Raw genomic sequence first — 23,145 nt, 5'->3', positions numbered from 1 at the left:
AAATACTGAAAATTGTTCCTTCAAAAGCCACAGTTAATAGACCAACTACAATAACTGTTGTCATGCCTATTTTACTCCCTTTCCAGGCTAAGTGGTAGCTAATTGACCTTAATATCCAACTTCCAGTCAGGACTAATGGTGTTTCACTTCCTCAAAGGAAGACTGCCTTTTTAGGCAATACTTGTAATATGCTTTTCAACTTCTAAAAATAATTACCAGAATGATCAACAACCATTTTAAGCAAATGAGGTCGAAACTTCATCAAAAAAATGTCTATTGTGTAATTTAGAATAAAGCACCAAGTGCTACAATTCTGAAATTTGAAAATCTGATTCTATATTAGAATGCCATGCTGTTCATTAATGTCCTAGTATCCTGTCCTATAGCATTAATGGAACGAATTTATTGATTCCATATTGTTTATTAGAAAAATAATAATTGCATAAATCTTCTGCAAGGAGAAATTCACATTACTGGTACTGGCTGCAACTACTCTTTTACTGAACTGAAAATCTATTGACAGAATCATAGAATTTTCTAGGCAGGAAAAGACCTTTGAGAGATACTATAAAGAGTTACAGAAACTCCATGCTATTCTTCCATGACTTTAATAACTTTGCACGAACCAGACTAAAAAGCTAATTATTATTCTTTTGCACAATGATTATATACAGTTATTCACTTGAGTGTGGAGTGCAAAGGGAACTTTACAGGAACAACTGTAGGAAAATAAGTAGCTCTGCCACTCCCAGGTATCAGATCAACTGAATGCAAGACAACACTGTAAAAAGAGCCTGCATTTAAAAGTTATGTAGGACTATATATCTCAGTAGTATCGATATTTCTCTCACCTTTCCACCCAGAACAGAGGCTTCAAATTTGCTTAAAAGAAAAAGGTGAATTTAACGCCAGCAGAAGCCCCAAACTGTTCTAACACTCCTCTAGCTTTCAAAATCCAGACTCTCATATCCTCCTCTTACCCAAAATAAGATGTATTAAATGTCAGTCTGTACATTTTTATACTTCACATTTTAAATGATTAGTAATGCCTCTGAATCAGTCATTAGTAATGTGGAAGCTGCAGTGCTTACCCACAAACCCAAGTGACTCATCCAGAGCACCAGACTTTGTCTTTAGGCAGACTTCTAGAAAAAGTGGCCTGTTTACTCCTAAGTTGTATGTGTTACTCATACATTTAATAAAAAAGATTGGTATCTAGTCACATACCCATGATTGGTTCCTTTTTTTCATCTTCAAGTTTCTTCAGCGGTGAATTAAAAATTCTATCATTTTCTGCACTAATTGCTCTTTGAATTTCTTCTATTTCTGATGTTCTGGAAAATGGAATCTCCCTTAGGTTTTCTTCTGCATCTCTTTCTTCACCACTTTTGTCTTCATCATCTTCAAAATCATCTTCATAATCCTTGAAAAGTAACAAAACTTTCAATAACTAACACAGATTATAGATGTATTTTTTCAAGATCTTTTAAAAAATTATAAAATGGTGTCAAAATAAAAATCTCATGCAGATAAATCCTCTGACTGAAAGGCATTCTAAAATAGTTGTTTGATAGAAATTGAATGGCATCTCTTGATTGTGCAGTAATTTTAATCAAGACAGGACAATCCCCCAGTGTTGTTTTTCAGTGCCCAAAATAGTCTTTCTTAATATCCTAGAGTGGAAACTATATATTTATGTGAATTATGTGTTCCTTAAAGAGATAAAATAACAATGTTCAGTGGCATAAATGCTTCAGGGATGTATGAAGTCATTTATATGATAGTTTTAATTCAAGCTGCCCTTTAATGGCAGGTTCAAATTTTCTAAACTGCCACACTATCTGTTTGCAAGTCCATGCATAAGGCTCATACTTTAATAATTCTGTTAACTAAGACAATTTATCTCATGCTGAAATAATAACAAATGATATGAACAAGTCTTAAATGTGCTCATTTCTCTCCACTGAATGATAAAGGGCTACTGATGAAAGCTAAATAAATATACAGCAAAGAATTTCTACATAACATTTTAATTCCTCATTATCTACTGTTAGCCAAGTTAAAGGTCACTGTCACAAAAAAAAGAACTAAAAACCATATAATATTCTGTACTTTTTATTTCTGTCAACAAAGCTATTCACTATTTTGATACTCAAGAATTACTTCACAGACAACTGTATGCTTTTACTTACTTCAAAATCATCTTCATAATTTGCTGAAATGTCATTAAGTCCTGTGTCTGAATTATAGATGTGTGTATCTTTCATTTCCTAAATGAGAAAAGCAAGTGAAACTTAAATAATCTTACAAAAATATCTTTATCTCCCAAATCCTAGCATAAAGTAAATAGTTGTTGTTCTCAGATACTTCTACATTTTCAACCAAACATACAGCATATAGTTTATAAATATAAATAAAAGTGTATTAACAAGGGATAATTACTGACTTAAATGAATAGCACAGGAAGAAAAACATAACTCAGCCTTATCTTGTGAAGACCACCTGTTTTTCCACCAGTATTTTTACTGGAAAAGACATAAAAACTGCTATGTTGCCTATAATTTCCATGATGGTGTAACAAAAAAAATAAGACTGCTCTACTTTTCTGAGTATTAGACAAAATTATTACTTAAGTTTTACTGGCAGACTCATATTGTTAATGAAATAGTGCAAGTGTTGAAACCAGGAAAAGAGAGACATGGACACAACAAGAAAATTATATATTTTTATACATAAATGACTCTGTTAACAATGAATCCTCTACTTTATTTGCATGGAATAAAATTTATGGTATCCCTGAAATAATTTCAAATAATTTTCCTTTCTCTAGCTTATTAATTAAAACAATGCCATTTATTTACCCAAACACATACCCCAAACAAACGAGAAGCTTAAAATGACACACACTGATCTATCCAACCTTTAATCAGCTTTTTTCCTCAATGGCATCTTCAAAGTCATAGATTAAATTATCCAAATATCAGGGCTTTCAACAGGTTACAAAGTGGAAATAAATAGGAGGTTTTCTGAAAATTATCCAGCATAACAGCACACCTATTACCTGGTTCTACATTTACAACCAAAAGATAGCAGCTGGTTGTCAAGTAAGGTGCACTTTTGATCCTTCTGTGACTTCTGAAAAGCTACAGCCAACTAGTTTTCACAGGATGTCATTAAGGACATTATATAGTAGTAAGCAGCTTCTACTTTTCAGAACTCTCACACTCCTGGAACTAGTAGGATTGGGACTATAGTAGTTCTAGTTGCCACTTTTTGTCATTTCTCAACTCAGTCTTTGGATCAACAATAAATTATATCAGTCAGATTGTCCATCTGGGCAAAACTGGGCAAAATTCCTCTAATTTGTTCTGCCTGAGAGGGTGCAGGTACTCAGCAATAACTAATTCATATAGTATAATTCATGTAATTTTTAAAAAAATCTTTATTCCATTTAGTAACACACTCATAAAGATAGTTATAGTCTTTTTTATCTTAGTGTCATCATCTCAGAATATGCCTACAGAGCAGTCATTTTTATTAATAACACACTTGTTTATAACAGTCCATATTAAACATGTAGTTTTTACACACTAAAAACCTCCACCTGTCAGCAGTTGTCTGGGTTCCTACTTTAAAGAATATATGGAGAATATATTGTCAATACCAAGCAGGATTAGGAAGTCATGCTGGAATATCTGGATGGCTGTGGCAAGTGGAGTAACAAACATACAAAGAAAATCAACAGCATAAATTGTAAGCCCCTGGAATTTGATTTAATTCTCCCTGCTGAGTGTGGTCTTAAGTAGAGATTTCATCCTCCTATGGTGCCTCCCATTGTCAATGAAGACAGAGAAGATAATGGAGGAGACTAAATAAAAAAGGACTGAACTGCCTATTTCTCTCCACAATCTGCAAATGAAATTTAGGTCCTCACCATAAACAATTCACACTTTCAGGTGAGCTGAATCAAACACTAGAAAATAGGACAAAACATTTTAAAATTTGTATGGTAAAGTTATAGGCTGCATCTGCACAGACTGGCCCAAATAAACTCAATTATTCTCCAGAGCTTGCTGAAAATTTGGTTCTGTCTGCAACTGTCCATTGAAAAATATAAAAATACTTTCCCATTTCTTATGGCAATTGATTTAAGACATATATGAACTACACTGTTAGCTGCATTTTACTTGGCTTGCATTATCTGTTATTTGCCTGTGTCAGCTGTTCACAGAAAGATATAATATACTTTAGGTAGCTATAGATGATTTCTATTACACATCTAAACTCTTCCCCCTTATTGAGTTACTTTTTCAAGCATAGAAGATACTGAAATACAGTTGAATAAATGGCTACCTACAATGTTTAGCAAATTTATATAGAAGAAATAAATTTTCTAATGCTGTATCCAGGAAGAGAGGTTAGGAGATACCTGAAGACCAGTATACCTAAATCTTATATCATCTTTGAATGCACTATATTGAAACATATATTGTAATTGTTATTCATCTCAATACAAATGTACCATTCTAAGTTCCAAAATCAAATAGTTTTACCTCTTGTCTTGTGTCCTTTTCCTCTTTTTCAATGAGTTTTCCCTTATCTTTTATAGTCCTATTGAAAAAAAAGAGAATATCTATTTTATTGTTTAACTCAGAAGACAGCAGTTCTGTTTTGGTTTTGTCTTCTGGGGGTTTTATTTGTTTCGGAAAAAAAAAGTCTTTTTTCATGAAAAAGGAAAAAAACACTTGAAAATTTTAATAAACTGAAGTATTTCTACTAATATTTCTACAGATCTCTATTACGTAAAATTACCATGAAACAGCCACGTGAATAACCAGCTAAGAACTACAAAATATTTTTCCAAATTTACCACCTATAATTGCACCAAAATGGAAGAAAAAGGAAAAAAACTATTAAACCCACACATTTATTACTTGTATTAATGTCTGCAGTGAACTGGAGATCAAGAGCAGGTTGGTGCAATATGCTATAAAAGCCATAAATCACAGACTGACTTCAAACCTCTGCTTTCATTCAGGGGTTTTATTTATGAGGACAATGCAATCAGGGTCAGAGAGCAGGAGACAATTAACAACCCACTCTGCTCCTTAACAATCTATTTGATTATCTTACAAGTATTGGACTTCAGGAAGAGAATGTTTTGACTTCTTAAGTGACTATTCAAATACGCTGTTGGGATTGATAAACACGGGAAAAAGCAACAACAAAAATTAAAATTTTGCTGGATCCTGTCGTAACAAATTAGAATGATTCAATATTAACAGTGCTTGAAGCTGAACCAGGGTTTTGGGGCATCCCACTGAATCAGACTACCTTCCTTGCCATTCAGAAATGGTTCACTCTCTTTTCCCAGCTATGCACTTCAGAAAGCTGTATAGGAATTTCACATGGCTGGAGAATTAAAGAATGCAAAGAGAACTGGAATATACAGGAAACTTCTGTAAGATTTTATATTTGCTAGTAATAAAACTTAGAAATATAACCCTGAAATTTTACTGAGGATGACTTGGACTTTTCCCTTTCATACACAACTGCAAAATTGTTATATATATCTAATGTTTAAATACTATCCAGGATAGGAACTAAGTACAGATATTCAAATTAAAATAAATAACATAAGGGAGTCCTATATAGTTCATCATGAACCTTATATGTGTCCACATGACTGTATAGTGAACTTCCAGGTGGTAAAATACAGCATTTCTGTCTTCCAAACTAAGTGCCCAGATTAATATATATGTAGTTTGCAAGGACTGCAAAATAACTCTTGCTACCATGGGATACAAAACAAATAAATGGAATATAAAGACATACATTTTTAACTGAATCACCTTAGGGGCAAAACACACACTTTTTTTTTTTAATCACTATTGTATTGGGCCTATGAAAAACGTTATATTCACCCCACATATCTGAGATCAAGAATTCATGCATATTGGTTTGGTGGTAAATGAATTTTAGTGGATACTGTCTAGTATATACTTATTTTAAATCTCTGAATTTACCTTACATGCTGATGGCTTGTTTTCTCTTGAATCCTCTCCTCCTTTTTGTATTCGCTGGTCTGTAAAAGAAGTCACCATATTCATGTGTCAGAAATGTTGGGAGGAAATATATATATGAACCTGTATTAGTAACAGTGTTATCAAACAGTAAGAAAGGTCTCTAATTAATTGCTTCAATGACATATTATTTTTTATTTCAGTCATTGCTTGTAAGATCTTCTGAAAAACTCGTAGGGACAATGGACTTGTTCCAAACAGAGATTTTAACAGTTTGTACTCCAACAATTTACACAAATTGGACCCAGGGACAGAGAAACAGTCTCAGGCACTTTCAATACCCAGTATAGGGACTTGACTCTTAAATTCTGTATTATGAAGGTCTCCCTAAATTTGGAAATGTATTCAATAAGTTGTTTAACACAAAAGTGCTTGTCTCTATCCATGAACTTCAGAAAACCAAGCATAACTCTGGGACAGAAGCATCTTTGTGCATGTCCTGTAACAGCTATTTGAATAAATTTCTAAGGAAGCCAAATCTTGAGCAAGTTCCTGATAGACTTTTGTTGCCTGCTGCAGAAAGTCAGTCACAGGAATCACTCAGGGTGGGCCCCTACACCCAGGATGACTAGCTTTTCACTAGAATATATATTTCTGAAATTTTATTTGAGAAGCTTGTACACCTTCACTCTTCAGGCACTAGCCTAGACCATCTTAATAGTAATATGTTCCATAAGACTTATCTGCTTTTAAGAATTACAAATTACTAGATATTCCTTCTCTCATTCTTGTAGAATGAATACTTACAAAAACCAGTAAAAAATATCAAGGTTTTGATTAAGTCTCTAGGAAATAACATGCTCTATATTAGAAATATAAAAGATATGCTTCAGAAGTAGAGGCAAACCCCACAAATATGAGGGGTCTACACCCACATGCCTACTTGTGAGTTAGATGGCTCCCTTTATAGACAACATGGAAAATAGCTTCTATTAAAATCATAGTTTCTTTCTATAGAGATAGCCAACACACTTGAATGGACCTCAAGCCTAATGACAGCTTCACTCAAGGTGTTTGTAAAAATTGCAAAAGTCATAGCAATAAAGAATTTTATGCATAAAAGATGTTTCTAACATAAGCAAGTCTCTTGATTAAATTTAATGGGAAGAATCAGCTCTGGATTACGATACTTAAATACAGATATAGTGTTTTAATCTACCACTTTGGCCTCAAGTTTCAGAAGATATTGACTTACAATCCCAGATTTTTATTACTCTCCTATCTATGATGAATTGAGAATTAAAGTAAGCTATAATGTTTTAACAAAACCTACCCTTAGATCATGCTTCTTTCTTTCATTGTCTCTGCTTTTTATTCTCTCATTAACTTCTGCTGCTTGTCCTTCTCTGTCTCCATGGGAAGATCCCTCTTTAGATCTCCTTGATTTATGTTTTTCTTCCTCTTCCTTTCCATACTGTTTATGACTTCTCTCTTTTGAAAGCCTCTCTTTTTCTGGCCCAACAGAATGTTCTTTTTTTTCTTTATGTTTTCTTTCACCCTCTTTATCCAACTCTTGATCTTTCTCTAACTTGTGTACACGTTCACCTTCAACTTTGTAGGTTAAAAATTTGTCAATTTTCCTTCTTGCATCATTATCCTGGAAAGAGAAAAATAACATTAAAGGGTTAGAAAGTTCTCCAGGACTGTTTTATCTTCACAAATCTATCATTTTTTGACCATTAGAATGATGGATTTATAAGTACTTAATCTTTCTGTCACATGGATCTTCCAACCACTTTAATTTCCTATGATAGCAAGTTTCAAATTATTATAGCACTTGAGATTCTGATAGTTCTTCTGGGACATATCATACTTTGCTACAGAAAATTCTTTGGACTACATATTCTTCACACAAAAATTTGATTCTTATTTACTGGGTGGTCTAAAATAAAGTAGGATGTATCAATTACCCTTGTAACAAAGTAATAAATAACAAATGGAAATTTTTGATTTAACTGTGCAAAAATGAACCACTGTTTGCTATGAAAATTTTATTTAATGTTTACTTTAAAAAAAAAGAATAAAGCATTTCCTTAAAACAGAATGGCTGAGATATATTTCTGTGTGTTTTGTACACTTGTGAGCACCTTACTGTCTATGCATCTCTAGGATTTCTCAAGAAATGGAGTCTGATCCAATTTCTTCAGTATTCTACAATTTTATCTTATTGTGTTATGAAACACTTCACTACCTTCCCTTCCTTTACCTTCTTTTCTTTATGCCTTCTTTCTTGCTCTTCACTTCTTGTTTTTTCCTCCTCTAGAAAACAGATGTATAAATTAAGGAACAAACTTTATAATACTTAAACTCTGTACATAATTAACTCTAGCATGTAGAAAATAGTATTTCAGTGACATGTGTTTTCTCTAACACAAAAGCTTTCGAAAAAGAAATTAATATTCTGTTGAAATTCTCCCTCCAAAGCTGGTTACTCCTTCTTCTTTCCTAATGTTCTCAATTGTCCTGTGTAATGATAGGAGTAATGACACAAGCTACCAACTTCAGCAGTCACCCTGCAGGCTGGGGATTCAAAGGGTCACTCAGTAGAGAATGTCTGGGCAGGAAGGTTCTTGTTCTCTTCAAGTCAACTGAGCAACAAAACCAGTGATATCCATCCTCTGTTCAGAGGAAGGGAAACAAGCATCACTTTTTTTTAAAGCACTAAAATAAAACTAGGTTACCAAAAGATTCTCTAAAGATACACCTGTCAGTAGGCATTCACACCTACCTGTCTTTATCCTCTCCGTACAGAGGGGGTATGGATTCAGAGTATTCCTAGCTAAACATCAAAAACTTCCAAGGACAAAAGCAACCTAAAGCAACTCACCCAAACGATGCCTGCTTTCTCTTCTTCTGTGATGTTCTTTATGTCCTCCTTCAAATGATTTCAGATTATTTTGTGTATCTATTTGCTTTATCTCATGTCTCTTATGCTTTTTGTCTCCTTCTCTATCACTCTCCCTATCTTTATGTTTGGGTACACTGTATCTTTCCTTCTCCAAATGTGGCTCTTGAAGCTTATCTCTGTATCTCTCCCGGTCTCCTCTCTGGTGCTCTTTTCCCCTTTCTCTCTCTCTCATTTTATCCCTGTCTCTCTCACTAGATTTAAGCCTCTCTCTCTCTCGTGTTCTTTCCTTGCTCTTCCCTCTGTCTTTTCGTTCATGTTTATGAGTGTCTGTGTCAAGAGCAGACCTATCTTTCTGCAGTTTCTTTTCTCTGTGCTTTTGGTCTTCATTTTGACTATCTGGTTGTGATGCCTGAAATCAAAAAAAAAAATCTATTGTTATTAATATTTGATATTAATATATTCATGTGCAAAAAAAAAAAAATTGGTAGGTTGCTGAATGTTCATTTGATTTCCCAAATCACATTAAAATGCTGATCTATTCTAGGCTTACTTTGCAAAATTACTAACATTATGTCTGCGGTTACTGTAAAAAGGATTAATAAATGGAATAATAATAAGATAGATAAGAAGCTTTTAAAAAATACAAAAAGAACCTAACATGAATATCAATGGTGTACCTGACTGGAGCTTCAATGCCTGTTTGACAGCAGATAATGTAATTACTGAGTTTAAAAATGCATGACAAACATGATAGATGATGAAAATAAATACAATAGATAATATACATATAGGAATGTGAGTAAGTAGACATAAAGCAGAGCTGTAACTTGGATTTGGGTGGCCAGCAAGTTAGATCCCGTTGACTGCTGTGTGATTACCATAACAGAGTATTATTTCCATTTACCTAATTAAGAAATTCATAGAGCAACCTTATATGACCTGTGTAGCTAGAAATAGCTGAGTGGGCCTGGCTCTGGATACCCTTGGACTAGACAGATTCCAGAACAGTCAGTGTGACAAGCTACATGTTAAAGATCTGTACTGTTTGTATTTGATGGTGCAGATTTAAAGTGCCTGGTGCACCAAAAAGCATTAAAGAGAAAGAGCTGCTATAGATCCCACAAGGCAGAGTGACTCACAGAACAAGCAGGAAGCCCTGTGTTTTTGCACCATCAATAAATTCCAGTGCTGCAAGGTAACAACATCAAGACTAGTAGAAATAAAATAAAGAAATAACCTTAAGATGTTTCCTAAGTTCTTCTGATTTCCAAGTATCTTCTTTGGTTCTTCTCTAGAGCAGAAAACACAGAAAAGCCTGAGTAATTAACTTGCAAGGAGAAGCACATCATTTAACAACTAACAGTATTTCAAAGGAAAGGATTAAGGTGTATATGGCAAGTATCACTGAGTTTTTTTCATGCAAACAGTAATTTGATTTAGCTCTAAGGTCTATTTACAGTAAAGCTGACCTGACTGGACCTGGAAGAGGCCTAAAGTTCAGATTACATGTGTAAGTTAACTGCCACATGAAATATTTGTATGTAGCACTGAAGAAAAGAAGCAAAAAGATAATGAAAGTAATCAAAGTACACATGATGGCTGTCTCACAAGAGTGCTCCCTAGGTTATATTTCTTCTATCCTCATTTGCAGAGTTCCTGCCCTTGACTGCTTGGCTGCTGCTAAAAAGACTAAACTAAAAAGTCATCTTGTTTGAGATCACTAAAGCAAAGGAGGAATTTTAATCTATTGAATCTTTTAACTAATTAACTGGAGGATGATGACTATATTCAAAGTGACGTGATCAGGCTACCCTTATTCTCAAATTTAGGCTTAACTTCTAAAGATTAACAAAACACTCACTGATAAATTTTGGAATTATGAGCTGCATTGGTGGAAGAAAATAAACATATGGTGCCTATTTTTTTGTTAATTCATATGTAAGCAGCATTTTAACAGTATATTTTAATTTTTTATTTACTCTACATGAAAAAACCCTTGTGTTTTCAAACTAAGATTTTATAGAAGATTGTAGTGGACTGGTAAACTTCATCTAAAGTTGATGAGAAATGTCAAGAAGGCAGCCTTTGTAACAAAAAGAAAGTGCCCTTTAAGTTTTTTTTTTTTCTGATACATAAAAAAGGGAGGAAAAAGCACAAGTATTTACTACTGCATAAAGTCAGAGAGAAAGTAAAACCAAAGATGATAATTTTCCTAAGTGAAGCTTCAACAAAGCCTAAGAAACTCAACAGAACTTGTATGAGTGTAACCTGGAAGGAAGGATATGGATGGGAAGAGAACAGAATGCTGTATTATAGTCTCAAATAGTAACCTATTTACAATCTCTAATATATATGATCATGTTTTGGTTTTAGACAAGATTTAGGTATATATCAATAAACAAAGAAAGAATGCTAATGATGTTAATACCCTAAAACCAGCATAACCAACAGACAACATCAGATAAGGTTTTGAGCTTTACTTCAAAGCTGAGGCAAAAAGCACTCAGCAAACATTCAGGGCTGATTCTCTGGCACCCAATAATATGCATTTGCCAGTTTTCTGGGGTGTGAAGATTTCACCACCAGCCCCCCCAGAATCTGTTGCTTTTATAAATGATGGTGTTTCACTTAAATCTCTGCTTTTGCAGGAGACTAATAAAAAGACAGGTATTTTATAAAATTTAAAGAAACTTAATACCTTTGAGACCACTATAAGTAAATGTATACACACAAAAATGTTTAAAACAAACTTTCAAAGGATTTATTGAAGTTTCTCACCTGTCTGCTAATTTAAAAGTACTTACATATGTACCTATATACTCATTTAAATCCAGATTAAGATTAGTTATTTCAATGCCACAGGGGCTTAATTCATCCACCTGAGAGCATTCAGCTCACATAAAATGCCACAGATTTACTGAACTCAAAAAGTGCTATGAAAATTTTTACCGTTTAAGAATCCATGCTTTAATCTAAACAAAAATTAGTCAGTGGAATAAGGAACCTTGCTGTTTTAGACAAACTCCTCAAAGAAGATCATAAGGCATTTCTCCATGTACAAGGAGAAAGATTAGAGGTTTTCAGAATGTAATGTTTAGTTTTTAACTAAATTAAGAACCCAGTTCACCATGTTAAAGAAAAAGAAACGAAAGAGCAGTAAGAGAAATTTCTGTAGCTTTTAAAACAGAGAAAATTTCTTTATTTTTTACATATAAACATTTATCTTTCTTATTTCCAATATGAGCTGCCAATTTGAGAGCCCTCAACTAGGTAAGGAGCACGAGCGATAGAAGAGAAACAGCACAAGGGGGATTCCTCCTGCAGCATGGCTGTTGGTGCCTCTGGGTCTGTGGCACCAACACACCTGAAAAACATCAGATCAGAGTTTAACTTCCCACCACAATTCACTAGTTCACCCTTTTCAGCAAAGAGGTGACTGATGTACCACAGTTACTGAAACTAGATCTAAAATTTTCCAGAGGGATACTAATGCGCCTTTTCACATCCCCTGCCCAGCCACTCTATTCCTCCTGCATTTTCTATCCAGCACGACCGCAAATTAATTAGTTGCAAAATCCAGACTCACATGACCGCAATAAAACTGGCTTGACACTTCTGCTTTTTCAAGTGAAAATGTAACACAGTAATTGATGTCCGTGCGTACACGTGGTTTTGTTTCCCTTATTTTGGAGCTCTACAAACTTTCCATAATTTAACACCTTAATGAGAAAGTGATGTGGGTTCCTAAAGAACTAAGACCTGACAATGAGTGGGTATTAAACATACTTTTATCTACAATGTGAAACGCGGGGTGTTTTCCTAAAGCACCTATCGCGTTCTGCAGGAAGGTGTGTGGCCGGTGCAGCCTCATCCCTGTGCTGGAGGGATAAGGAATTCCTTACGGCCGCTCTTGGGTGGGGGATTCCTGGGACAAACCGGTCCCAGCAGAGCCGCGGGGTTCTCGGGGCCGGCACAGGAGACACCAGCGCTGTCTCCTGCCCTTGCCCCCGGGATTCCCGGCTCACCGGCAGCTTCCCCTCACCTTGTCCCCCTCCATGGGGGGGTCAGGAGGCCGCGTCCGGCCGGGCCGGGATCGGGAAGCGGGATCCGGGCGGCGCGTCCGGGCCCGCCTGGCAACCAGGGGGAGCAGCCGCTGGCCGAGCGATGGATGGCGCCGCCTGGGAATGCCGATATGGCTGCGGAGGGTTCTCCTCCCGCGGTGAGCCCCTGTGGCCGTGTCGGGATCCCGGAATGCGTTAGGAAGGGCAGGGAGCAGGTCGTTAGCAGGTCGGGGGGGGGGTTGTCCTGCCCCTCTACTCAGCCCTGGTGAGGCCGCATCTGGACTCCTGCTCTGTCTGGGCTCCTCAGTACGGGAGAGACGTGGAGCTGCTGGAGTGGGTCCAGCGGAGTGCAGCGAGGGTGATGAAGGGACTGGAATATCCCCCTTGCAAGGAAAGGCTGAGGGAGCTGGGCCTGTTCAGCCTCGAAAAGAGAGAACTGAGAGGGGCCCTCATCAGTGTGTATAAACGTCTAAAGGGTGATGCCAAGGCTCCTCTCCATAGGGCCAAGTAATAGGACAAGATGCACTGCACAGAAACTGATGCACAGGAAGTTCCATCTGAACACGAGGAAGAACTTCTTTATTGTGCAGTGACCACACACTGGGACAGATTGTCCACAGAGGGTATGGAGTCTCCCTTACTGGAGATATTCCAGAACTGCCTGGGCAAATCCTGTGCCATGTGCTCTGGGACAACCTTCCTTGAGCAGGGAGGTCAGACCAGGTGACCCAACTGTCATATTCTAATTTCAGTAACTGTGGTACATCAATCACCTCTTTACTAGAAAGAGGTGAGTTAGTAAATTGTGAAGGGAAGACCAGATGACCCACTGTGGTCCCCTCCAACCTGACCCGTTCTGTGATTCTGAGCTGGGTTTCTGCAATTGGAGGGCTTGGACCTTGTGAGGTGGGGATGGGGCACACACCTGGTCAGCCTTCAAGCACTGTTGTTCTCCTCTTCAGGAGGATATTAAGTGTATCATGAAACCATACCTCATCATGGTTGACTCACTTTTAGTAAAGTCGCGCACAATTCCTGCAGGGAAAACAAAAGAAAACGAGGAAAAGAGTGAAATGCTGACTCTGCCATTTACCCAGATGCTGAGTAGAGGCAGGTATGGAGAACACCTGTAGAAATAAATAAAAATGTTAATAATACTCCCCCAGTGACAATAGCAGAGCTGATTTCTGCAGCAAAGCACAAGTGGCAGCTCACCAAACACGTGGCGGGAGCTCAGTCGTTGCCTGCAGGAAAGGCGTGTGCCATTTCACAGCAAGTATTTACGACCTATTAACACCCACGATTTAAAAGACCAGATGAAAATTCCTCTGGGTGCTTTTAACTTTGTTGCCCATTTTAAGATTGTAAAAAAAAAAGTTAATATGTAACTGCTACTGCTAATATTGACGTTTGTAGAAAACTGACTACTGAGGGGGGGGGGAAAAAGCAAAGAGGCATTTTTGTATTTGAGAAACATTCTTGCCATAGTTCAAGGGAAGCTTATCATGCTGACTTCAAAAAGACAAAATTTAACCCCCTAACCTTACATAGTCAGTTGACAAGTACATACAAATCCGTGATACCTTGCCTCATATTCATGTTTCCAGAATTTATTAAAAATGCTGTAAAAGTTGCCTCACAGTCCAAACTGTGAAATATTTTCCTTTATCATGTAGCAGAAAAGCAAATCAAGCATATAATTATAAGGAAAAAAACCCTAAAACAAAACAAAAAACTCACCTTGATATTTTATTTACCAAAAAACCCCAGACCACAAACAAACAAAAACACACATGAAAGCTCCACTAAACAAAAATAACCACCAAACTCACCATTAATTGCAAGTATGACTTTTAAGGGATAAATTACATCCACTAAGTATAAACATATATGGATACTAAACTATTTATAAACCTTCTTATGAATTATTTCTCTGGTTTTGGCAGAACAATAATAATCTATAAGCAGCTGGGTTGGGGCAACCCCCAGTGTCAACACAGGCTGGAGAATGAACAGATAAAGAGTAGCCCTGCTGAGAAGGACTTGGGAGTGCTGGTGGACAAGAGGCTGGACATGACTCAGCAATGTGCACTCACAGCCCAGAAAGCCAGTTGTGTCCTGGGCTGCATCCAAAGCAGGGTGGGCAGCAGGTCGAGGGAGGGGATTCTGTCCCTCTGCTCTGCTCTGGTGAGATCCCACCTGGTGCTGCCTCCAGCCCTGGGGGCCTCAGCACAGGATGGATAGTGAGCTGTTGGGGCGAGTCCAGAGGAGGCCACCAAGATGATTAGAGGGCTGGAGCACCTCTCCTAGGAGAAAAGCCTGAGAGAATTGGGATTGTTCAGCCTGAAAAACAGAAGGCTTTAGGGTGACCTAACTGTGGCCTTCCAGTACCTGAAGGGAGCCTGCAAGAAAGACAGATGCTGAGCCTGCAAGAAAGACAGATGCTTTACAAGAGCATGTGGTGACAGAACAAAGGGGAATGGATTCAAACTAAAAGAGAGCAGGTTTAGATTAGACACTGGAAAAAAATTCTTTACTGTGAGAGTGGTGAGTCACTGGAACAGGTTGCTCAGAGAAGTTGTGGATGCCCCATTGCTGGAAGTGTTCAAGGCCAGGCTGGATGGGGCCCTCAGCAACCTCGTCTGTGGAAGGTGTCCCTGCCCATGTCAGGGGGGGTTAGAATTAGATGATCTTTAAGGTCCCTTCCAACTCAAATCCTTCTATGATTCTATGACTTTATATCTTCTTCCTGAACAAATTAAAATAGACTTACAAGCCTTCTTGAAGTAACTCAAAGAGCTCTTTAGCCAAGATGGTCACGGTGCTATGAACACAGGGAACTTGACATCTGCTCAGGAAGGGATGCTCTACCGAAACGCTGTCCTATGTATAGAGACTGAAGGACAAAATTACCTTCTGACTGAGTTTTAACAACAACACAGCAAATGCATATAAACAAACAAATGTGACAGTGATACCCAACAACTGGATAGAAGAAGCAGCTTTTCTTCAAGTTCTGTTTCTACCATCTACTCTATAGACTATGCATATGTATTTACTACCAAAAAATAAAAAAATCAGTTTTGACTGCCCATAGTTGTTTTTTTTTTCTTATCCCTACTAGAGTACACTAGTTGGGCAGCTTTAAGAGGAAAATTACAGATGTGGTAAAGTACCACTAGGGGGTTTGGAAAGAACTTTTCTAAACTTAAGCCCTAGGATCGAACTGAAGTTAACCTGCTGCATGAGAACACAAGCTGGAATAACACCTTTGGAATAACTACTAAAATTTCTGCGTTTAAATGTTTCCACCATGTATTAAAATAAAGTTGCTCACCAATGTAGTGGAAAAAGTTAATAAATCAGTAGTTTTACCGTTTTTATAAAAATGGGTGTGAGAGTCCAAGGAATACATGCAATAAAATGATACAAACCTGTTGTATAAAAGGACAGCATAAAAGGATGCCCTAGATTTTCTTTCCAAGGAAAGTGTTGTAAACAAGGGGTTTTAATACAATTTTAGCTTCTACATGTTTTTCTCTTGCCTGGTTTGGTACGTATATATTCTTCTCCACTTGCACTGTTATCTGGAAAATTGGAATATAAAATAACTCAGATTTTTATATTATGTAGTAATATGCTTTTCTTTTTTTCTCTCCCTTTTTTTGTCTGTGGGTGTTTCTCCAAGTCTGTGAAGCAATGTTGCTTTTTCTTCACCTCTGTATGGAATGACAAATGGCAGCATTACACCAAAAAGTTACTGGAAATGTCACCCCTCAGAGGGACAATATAGCAATGCCCCACCGTGCTTAAAAATAGTGATTCTATTATGATAAAAAAGAAAAAAAATTTTTGTATTAAAGAAGAAACTCGTTAGGATCTAGGCTTTGTAGCTTTTCCTCTCCCTTTTTTTAACCAAATTCTGCTGAGGCCTTTTGAAGATGAGAAGAAAACTCAAATACTACTAACAGCACCGGTGCATAGATGACCTCTTGCAAAGCGTTCAAAATGCTTTTGTTAGTCCTCCAGGTTCACAAATAGAAACAGAAAAAAATGCAGATCTCTGAGGTAAAGTTTGTGTCTTTAATTTAGAACTAAAAAAGAGAGAAAAAAGAAAAGGAGACTATAATTATTGTGAAAACTTACTAAGAAATACATTTTAGTGGAAAATATTTTTGTCTTCAGGAACAATAAACATTTGAGGATCTTGTCTTAAGAGTAGAATTTTTGCATTCAGTGAAACTGATGCCAGACTGGGTGATACCAAAGATCAGGCATTTACGGTTTTGCTCCAAACAACAGAAGCTCAGGTATTGTAGAGTCTTTACTCTTCTTTGTACTATATATTACATAATTTGAAGCAGACAGAAAATATTTGTGCTCTATATTAGATAATCTGAAGCAGGTTGACACAGCTGGATAAAATCAAACACAGAAGTAGAGAGTATTCCATCATGTGAATCTACCAGGATGAAACTCCATGTAAAGTATGTTTTCGTTAATAATTCCATTTTTTGGGGGGGGGGGTTGTTTTTTTTTTTTTTAGGAAAAAACTCCTAAGGAAACATTTCTATTCAATAAAGATTTCTCTTTGATAGCTAAAAACTTCTACATAGAACCATCAGACTGAAATAATGCTGTTGGATAAAATAAGGTGTAATACCAAATACTGTGCTTCAGGAAGATTAACTGTTACTGAAAATGGTCCAAAAGTATCAATTAATTTGCTTCCAAAACATGTTTTCTTGTCTGAAAGCAAAAAAAGTCAGGGACACTTAGGTTTTCTTTTTCACCATATAAATTGAATTTTGCCAGTTTTTCTCATCCTCAAAAAGCCAGATGTACAAATGAGTTATTCTTCAGAATAAGTTCTTTGGGGAAGTTGTTCTGAAGAACAGTGCCAGTACTTACTGGGTAAAAAAAATTATCATGGCAAACTGGTGTGATGCAAGATAAAGATAAATGTAGGACAACACTGCTTTGACTGCAACAAAAGCTATTGAGTTTGAAAAAGCAAAAATGAATCCATTAAAAAGGAGAAACAAACACATATGGCTAAGAATGGATATAAAGGAATACTGCAAGCAAAAAGTATTAATTAAAATTCTAATAAGGCAAAAGACCTACAAAAGCAGGCTATGAAAAGAACAAATATTATCTAAATGAGTTAAATATAATCAGCTCTGTAGCTGATACAATTCACTATAGGATACTTATGGAAAAATCAGAGTAATCTCTGGGCCATAAGTGATTATCTTCAAGAGTTCCTGATGCATTGAAGACTGCTATCGTAAATATTTAAAAATAGGATCAGGAAACATGTGAATTAACAATTCCAAGATTCTTGTGCAAATTATTAGACAATTTATGAGCACCAAAAAGATTAGAATAAACAAATAACTTGTGTTTATCCAGAACATTTTATGAAAAACTTCATAACAGACTAACTGGCCCTAATTTATCCCCTGGCAGCAGAGTTTATATCTTGATTTTAACAAGGCTCTTTTGTCTCTATTATAACACTGGGTATGCTAATTTCATACCACCGAGTTTCTTCATCCAAACACTGTGTGGGCCCAAGTCAGTTATCTACACAAGTTCTAAGAAGTCAGTGGTTACCTCTTTATCAGAACTTTCTGTTGATGTTACAGATAAATGTTATCAAATTCATGCTACAGGATCTTGCTTCTGTTTTCCTATTTGATTGGCACATTGTCACCCACTTTTAGTTCTGATTAATCAAACTTCCATGTAAATTAATTAATTACTCTGCCCAGGATCATTGGTAGGCTGTCAGACCTACAATTATATGTTTGTTATCCTAATGCTACTACAAGATTAATATTTTTCCTGCAGTGTTTCTCTGGTGTATTAAATCTGATTGTATGGGGTACTCCTCTAAACTCTATATCCACTTCATTTGCAGAATACACACTGGACGCACAGGGGAGCAGAATAAGATGCAGCATATAGGAAAATGTTAGTTGGCAAATGTCACATTAATTCAATCACTTTTTTTTTCTCACTTTGACTTTTCATTTTGGTTTGTGGTACAGTTTGTATTCTGCTTAAGGTACTGTGAAGCCACATAGGGAAGTAAAATGGAGCAACAGAGCCCAAGAAGAACAAAGAGCTTGAAAAAATGATAAAATATTAATAGTATTGGTTGGAATGGAGGGAACCAACATATATTATGTCCATTTGTACCAGGTGTTACTGAAGCTCAGGACTGAGGAATTCACATTAAAGTTTATGTAAGCAAAATAAGTAACTAGAAGAGGAATTCAATAAATACAAAAAATCACCTAGATTTACAGTAGTTTGATATTATTGGTGTCCAAAGGGGCCACAGCATCATACTTGATACCCCCAGTTTAAGATAACAAGCTTTTATAGAGTCTTAAGATGCTTTTCACTCCTCTTACTGTAACAGCCTGTAGGCGTTTTGAGTTCACTAGAAGGCCCAAAGTAAGTAGATTGTGATTTCAAAGTTTGGATTTCCATGTAGCTGTAAATCATTGATTTGGTTACTCCTTTTTGTATCATTTGGTTGTTCTGAATTTTCATCTTGAGTAACCTAATTACACAGGTGGAGAACATACACTGTCAGTAGTAAAGAGGAAGTAAAGAAGAGCAACATGAGTCTCTAGCTAGAAATTGTTTTTGCTTAGAGTGGCCCATTGTGTCTCCTTGCAGGCATGGAGGGAATTTGGAAGGATGAGAGAACAGAGCAGCACATTCAGTTGTCAAGATACGGATTCTTTTTCCAATTCTGCTGTGCAGCATCAAGCAAGCAACTTTTCTATTTGTGCTGTTGCTTTTCGACTTTCCATTTCTCTGGATAATTGAGATGAGGCTGCTTTTGCTTCTTAAGGAAATGCAGCTTAGGCAGCTTTCCTATTTGTCCATTTGTATGTGTTTTCATAACTTTTCAGCCTATTGGCTAAATTCATTCTCCCCTCTTCCCTGCCTGAAAATAACGAGTCTCAAAATCCTACAAATTTTGTGAAAATTGGCAGATGAAGAGAGGAGAAAGGACCCTCATTCTCACTAAGCGAAAGGTGAGCTATTTAAAGCCCAAATTAAAAAAAAAAACAAACAACAAACTCCTGGTAAATGCTGAGTTTAATCAGCCAGCGCATACTAGCAAACTGATTAGGACACAGCTAAGGACAAGCAACAGCTGCCCCTTACGAAAGTGGCGGCTAGAATAAAGTTATTAAAAACATAAAGGAATGACAGGAGGAATGATGTGGGAACCAGGTGTTATTATGTAAAAGGGATACAGGACACAAGCCTGTTATAAAATCACCGTTTTCAGTTTAACATGTAAGGGCTTACAAATCCCAAGATTGACGGTGCCACCCTCGGTACTCCTGTGTGTTAACAAGATGACAGAGGCAGCTTTACCCGAGGATGTGAGAGCAGAGCTTCAGGAAACACCTGTTGTGACTAAGGCGAGGGGTGATCGGCCCCCGGCTCCTCTGAGTTATTCGGTCCTTTAGTAATACCCCTCAACACGGAACAGAGAGAAACACGAAGGGTTTACCGAAGGGTGTGACAGGTAGAAACCATCCAGCCGCATATGTGACTGAAGAGAACGGTGTGGTTTGCCCGTGAGGGAGCACATACACACGCTCACACTCGGCTCGCTGCTCCTGCTCCCGCCACCCAGCAGGAGCCCATTTCCTCGCGCTCCCCTCTTCGCATTCCCTGAGGCCGTGCAGCCCCTGGGCAGAGGGGTCTGAGCCTGATCGGTGTGCCGCGAACCCGCACTTCCCAGGGCAGGCCTGGAGGGAGGGATGAGCGGGCCGGGAGGGAGCCGCAGCCGCAGCCGCCCGGGGCGGGGGAGGCGGCGGGGCAGAGGCGTTCGTGCGGCGGCGGCGCCAATAGCGGCGGCCGGGGCCGGGCCGCCTCCTCCCGACGGCGGCGGCGGCGGTCGGGGCCGGGCCGGCAGAGCCCGGAAGCGGCGGCGGGCGGTGCCGGAGCGCGGTGAGCGGGGCCGGGCGCGGGATGCGAGAAGGCGCCGCCGCCGCCCTGCCCCCTGCCCGCTCTCAGCCAGCGCCCCGGCAGGAGGAGGAGGAGCGGCGGGAGGAGCGGCAGCAGCAGTAGGAGCCGCCGCTGCGGGAGCATGAGCGGGGCCGCCGCTAAGCAGCCCCCCGGCGCGGGGTCCGCCGCGGATCCCCCCGCGGAGAAAGCGGCTGCTGCGGACCCTGTGCAGGAGCCGCCGCCGCTGCTGAGCGTGGACGTGACGGGCTTGGTGTCGCAGTTCGCGAGGAGCTTCGTGCTGATCTTCCCCGTGTACATGCTGGGCTACCTGGGGCTGAGCTTCAGCTGGGTGCTCATTGCCCTGTGCGGGCTCTTCTGGATCCGCAGGCACCGCGGCGGCAAGAGCTCCCGCTTGGGCCGGGCGCTCGCCTTCCTGGAGGACGAGGAGGAGGCGGTGCGGCTCAGCGTCTCCTCCGCGGATCTGCCTGCGTGGGTGAGTGGCCAACACCCCTCGGCGCTGCCGGGAGCACCCGCCGGGCTGGGCCCTGCTCCCTCCCCGCGGCGGTGCCCCCTCCCCGGGCTGCGCTACAGGCCGGAGGCCGGAGCCCCAGAGCCGGCCTGGCGGGGAGGGAGGGAGCGAGGGGTGAGGACATGGCATCTCCCGCTCCCCACGGCTGCTCGCCCCGGTTCGCCAGCCTCTCCCGAGACTCAGCGTCCAGCGGCGGGAGCGGGCGGGCAGTGTCCCTTCCCTCCCTCCTTCCCTCCCCCGGGGTGGCCTGTCCCTGTCCCTGTCCCCGCTCCGTCACCCCCGCGGCGCTGCCGGGCGGTGACAGCCCGAGCCTGCCATGGCCGGGGTTTCCCTCGCAGAAATAAACTTTACCGCAGGGTTTGCGTTTCTCTCCCCTCAGGTGCCAAGTGACGCGCACGGCTTGGCTGTGGCGAGGTCTCTGTGCAGCACTCGGATGTCGCGGCTCGGGCCGTTTCTTGCAAAGTTGAGATGAGAGACAGGCAGAACTGGGTTCTTAACGCTGTCAGGGCTTTCAGTAAAGCGTTACCTAATGGAGAGTGACACAGAAATGAAGTGGTGTTTCTGAAAGGTTTCAGGGCTGTGACATGAGGACTGAGGTGCAGGGGCTGCGATGGCTTTATTTGTGCATTGATGTGGTGGGGTTTTTAGAAGGCTTTCTCTGGATCGTCCTCTGAAAGTTTCAGGATTTATAATAAGTCTTCAGAACTACAGGTTTTTAATTTTTTTTTTTTAGTTGAAATCGGGCTTCAAAGTTGAACTCCTTTTCTTTGTAATTCTTCTTTTGGAGGATTAACAGTGTTTTGGATAGGGCTGACAGCCACCCGTCAGTGCCAGTGCGCACCCAGGCCTCCGTGTGCCCTGCACTGGCCCTGGGATGTGCTGTGTGGAGCTTGCTGCTCTCATAGCTTCCTTAGTGAAACAGTGAGGGTTTCTGTCGATTCTTTCTGTGCTTTGTTGAGTACTTTCTACTCCTCAGCTGTAGCCATCCACCTCTCTGCCACAGACTGTTCTTCGCAGTGACTGTGCATCGGGCACTGTTGAGATGATAAGAATCCAGGTAGCTGTTTTCATGCTATCAGATTGCAATACCTGATGTGACCTGTCCTAGCTCTACTTGAGGAAGTTATGGAATAGAATATAGTGGGTAGGTGTCAGATGGGAGTCTTTTACTCCCGCTTGTCATATCTTTCACCAAAGTTTTAGTGGAAGATCACAATAAAAATGAGGATAGTGTGCAAGAGAGACTAAACGGTTTTACCACTTGGAGATGGGCATCTCAAACAATCTAGTTAAAAGCTCTTATGTTAGCTCTGTGTTGTGTTTGGTTTCCTTCCCTGTAATCACGCAGCAATATAGTGGAAGTGTTCTGACGATGCATTTAAAATGAATTAGCTGTAGCTAGATTTGTTATGGAGGGCTGTGTATAGTAACTATCTGCTGGTAACTAAGCCGTAGACATTCAAGCTTGGTGCTGTGCATAAGTTTTATTTTAAGGCGCAATTTGTTACCTTTGATAAAATTGCAATTAATTCCTACGTTGAGTTGTCCAAATAACTAAACATTGAGAAAGGGGCCTCTTGACTGAAATCAGAGGCAAAAAAAATGATAGAGAGGAATGAGTGCTGGCTGCAAGCA

The 23,145-nt window shown here is 39.3% G+C and overlaps 3 protein-coding genes across 9 annotated transcripts in view; 1 reads left to right on the top strand and 2 right to left on the bottom strand.

The window, feature by feature from the left end:
• DYNC2I1 (dynein 2 intermediate chain 1) overlaps positions 1 to 14,096 on the bottom strand; it is a 33,892-nt gene extending 19,796 nt beyond the window's left edge. For 3 of the 5 annotated variants that reach the window (XM_039391366.1, XM_039391364.1, XM_039391363.1), the window contains exons 1-9: positions 14,004 to 14,096; positions 10,169 to 10,222; positions 8,911 to 9,340; positions 8,290 to 8,342; positions 7,357 to 7,680; positions 6,027 to 6,085; positions 4,554 to 4,611; positions 2,193 to 2,270; positions 1,228 to 1,423 (exon numbers count right to left, since the gene is read on the bottom strand). In XM_039391366.1, the coding sequence (XP_039247300.1) occupies positions 1,228 to 1,423; positions 2,193 to 2,270; positions 4,554 to 4,611; positions 6,027 to 6,085; positions 7,357 to 7,680; positions 8,290 to 8,342; positions 8,911 to 9,340; positions 10,169 to 10,222; positions 14,004 to 14,081 (1,330 nt within the window). In that variant the 5' untranslated portion in view covers positions 14,082 to 14,096. Of the gene's footprint in view, positions 1 to 1,227; positions 1,424 to 2,192; positions 2,271 to 4,553; positions 4,612 to 6,026; positions 6,086 to 7,356; positions 7,681 to 8,289; positions 8,343 to 8,910; positions 9,341 to 10,168; positions 10,223 to 12,973; positions 13,183 to 14,003 lie in introns of those variants that run through there. The other 2 variants (XM_027720760.2, XM_039391365.1) reach the window with 2 other exon arrangements.
• A 1,600-nt stretch (positions 14,097 to 15,696) lies between these two features.
• LOC120325341 (serine/arginine-rich splicing factor SR45-like) lies at positions 15,697 to 21,125 on the bottom strand. Its single transcript, XM_039391359.1, has 3 exons — positions 21,112 to 21,125; positions 20,542 to 21,043; positions 15,697 to 16,579 (listed from the first exon to the last, which is right to left on the bottom strand). Exons 1-3 carry the CDS (start codon positions 21,123 to 21,125, stop codon positions 16,460 to 16,462), a joined length of 636 nt encoding a protein of 211 aa, XP_039247293.1. The 3' UTR covers positions 15,697 to 16,459.
• The window catches only part of ESYT2 (extended synaptotagmin 2), a 78,682-nt gene continuing 76,520 nt past the window's right edge, over positions 20,984 to 23,145 (top strand). For all 3 annotated transcript variants that reach the window (XM_027720749.2, XM_027720748.2, XM_027720746.2), the window contains exon 1: positions 20,984 to 21,474. In XM_027720749.2, the coding sequence (XP_027576550.2) occupies positions 21,124 to 21,474 (351 nt within the window). In that variant the 5' untranslated portion in view covers positions 20,984 to 21,123. The remainder of the gene's footprint in view (positions 21,475 to 23,145) is intronic.

This window comes from Pipra filicauda, unplaced genomic scaffold (assembly GCF_003945595.2).
Source record: "Pipra filicauda isolate LSUMZ 115617 unplaced genomic scaffold, ASM394559v2 scaffold94_size2452230_pilon, whole genome shotgun sequence".
Lineage (NCBI taxonomy): Eukaryota > Metazoa > Chordata > Aves > Passeriformes > Pipridae > Pipra > Pipra filicauda.
The sequence above is the reverse complement of the archived record's forward strand: the minus strand, read 5'-3'. Positions and strand labels throughout refer to the sequence as shown.